The sequence below is a fragment of the Pteropus vampyrus genome, unplaced genomic scaffold, assembly GCF_000151845.1.
Source record: "Pteropus vampyrus isolate Shadow unplaced genomic scaffold, Pvam_2.0 Scaffold341, whole genome shotgun sequence".
Taxonomy (NCBI): domain Eukaryota; kingdom Metazoa; phylum Chordata; class Mammalia; order Chiroptera; family Pteropodidae; genus Pteropus; species Pteropus vampyrus.
This window is the reverse complement of record NW_011889122.1, coordinates 306,508-308,095: the sequence shown is the minus strand read 5'-3', so window position 1 is coordinate 308,095 and position 1,588 is coordinate 306,508. Positions and strand designations below refer to the sequence as shown.

The 1,588-nt window shown below is 53.3% G+C and overlaps 1 protein-coding gene across 1 annotated transcript in view; it reads left to right on the top strand.

The window, feature by feature from the left end:
* TDRD9 (tudor domain containing 9) overlaps positions 1–1,588 on the top strand; it is a 78,385-nt gene that overhangs the window by 47,463 nt on the left and 29,334 nt on the right. The window contains exon 21 of the mRNA XM_011378480.2: positions 1,055–1,171. Coding sequence (XP_011376782.1) covers positions 1,055–1,171 — 117 coding nt within the window. The remainder of the gene's footprint in view (positions 1–1,054; positions 1,172–1,588) is intronic.

Below are 1,588 nucleotides of genomic sequence, written 5' to 3'. Positions count from 1 at the left end.
TCGATTTTGATGTTCACCATGTCCATCTGTGACTTTTAGTGTTGGTTTCTTGGTTGACTTGAGAGTTTTTTAGAAGAGTATTTGAGTTTCCAGGGAGGAAGAAAGACGTATTTTAAGATATCTTTGGTTAATTTCTGGTTTTATTGCATTTGGTCAGAGAAAGTGACTTGCATAATTTTACATTGATTTTCCATTAGCAAGGTTACATGCGACTACAGCCCTAGAGGACTTCAGTCACATGAAAGTGCCCGTGCTGACGTGGGACTTCGGTCCCGTGGAAGTGCCCGAGCTGACGTGGGACTTCGGTCCCGTGGAAGTGCCCGTGCCGACGTGGGACTTCGGTCCCGTGGAAGTGCCTGTGCCGACGTGGGACTTCGGTCCCGTGGATGGCTCGACCCTTCCTTCCTGTCCCCAGGTTTCTTCTCCCGCTTCACAGTTTTTACGTCTTTCCATTTCTTTTTAGTTGTTTTTTTTCCAGTTATGTTGACACTTGCGTCTTGTGTGGCTTTACTTTTTGTAATGTATTGAGATAACTGTGGTAACTTGATTTCCGATCAGTTCAGAGGTATTTGGAGTCGTGTCTTCTCACATGTGCGTGTTCTCACGTCTTCTCATCAGACACCTGAACGGTTGATGTTTCGTGTGAAACAAGTTTACTGCAACCAGGCGGTTTTTGTTGTCACTCAGAGTGACTCTTTAGCCATCGGTCACCTAGCTTGCTTTTAATCACAGCAGCAGCACACGTGCATGGCAGAGGTGTGGGAAGTGTTGCAGGGACCGAACGCAGAGGGCGCTGCGCTTCCGAAGGCCGCTGGTGGCCATGGCCGCACGTGCGCAGAGCTTTCCCGTGTGCTCGTGGGTCGGGTCCGGTGTTTTCCGTTAGCGTTGCATTCGGCACCCTTTCCTTGCTTGCCGACGAGACTTCGGGAGGAGGACTGTTACTGCTCCGCTTTGTCCCACAGCTCGCTTAGCGCTCGGCCCATTTTCTAGTGTCCTCGCTGCTCCCGGCAGCGTAAGCTCTTGGAGACCTCACATCTCGCCGTGTTTTTCTTAGGTGGCTGAATTATATGAAGAGCTGAAGGGCAGAATCTCTCAGTTCAACATGTGTGTGGACTCTCGGCGGCCCGTCGTGGACCAGGAGCACACGTACAAGCAGCGCTTCATCTTGCAGGTGTGCGGGCGCCCGGGCGTCTTTCCGATTCTGATTCTGTCGGCTGGCGGGGTCTGTGGCTGGCGGGGTCTGTGGCTGGGAAGCTGCCGACTGCTTTCTGATGCAGGCCGTGCCTCGGGCGGTTGCAGGGCCACTGTGCCCGCGCCGTGCCCGTGCCGTGCCCGGGAACAGGGGGAACTGCTGTCCTTCACAGCTTTGGGTTTCCTGTCTTGATGAGTGATCCAGACCCCTCACTGGTGTCCGGAGGGGGTTCATGTCGCACAGCCGCCACAACTGCCTCCGGACGGATCCTTTTGTTTCAGTGTTCCAGAACGGAAAAACGCCCTTAACGTTATTTAGTGTAGTTAGCTTTCCCCTCACGCTGCAAACATTGTCATAGCTCTGGAGGCTGTGGTCAGCTGAGCTTGTCGGGTGGGA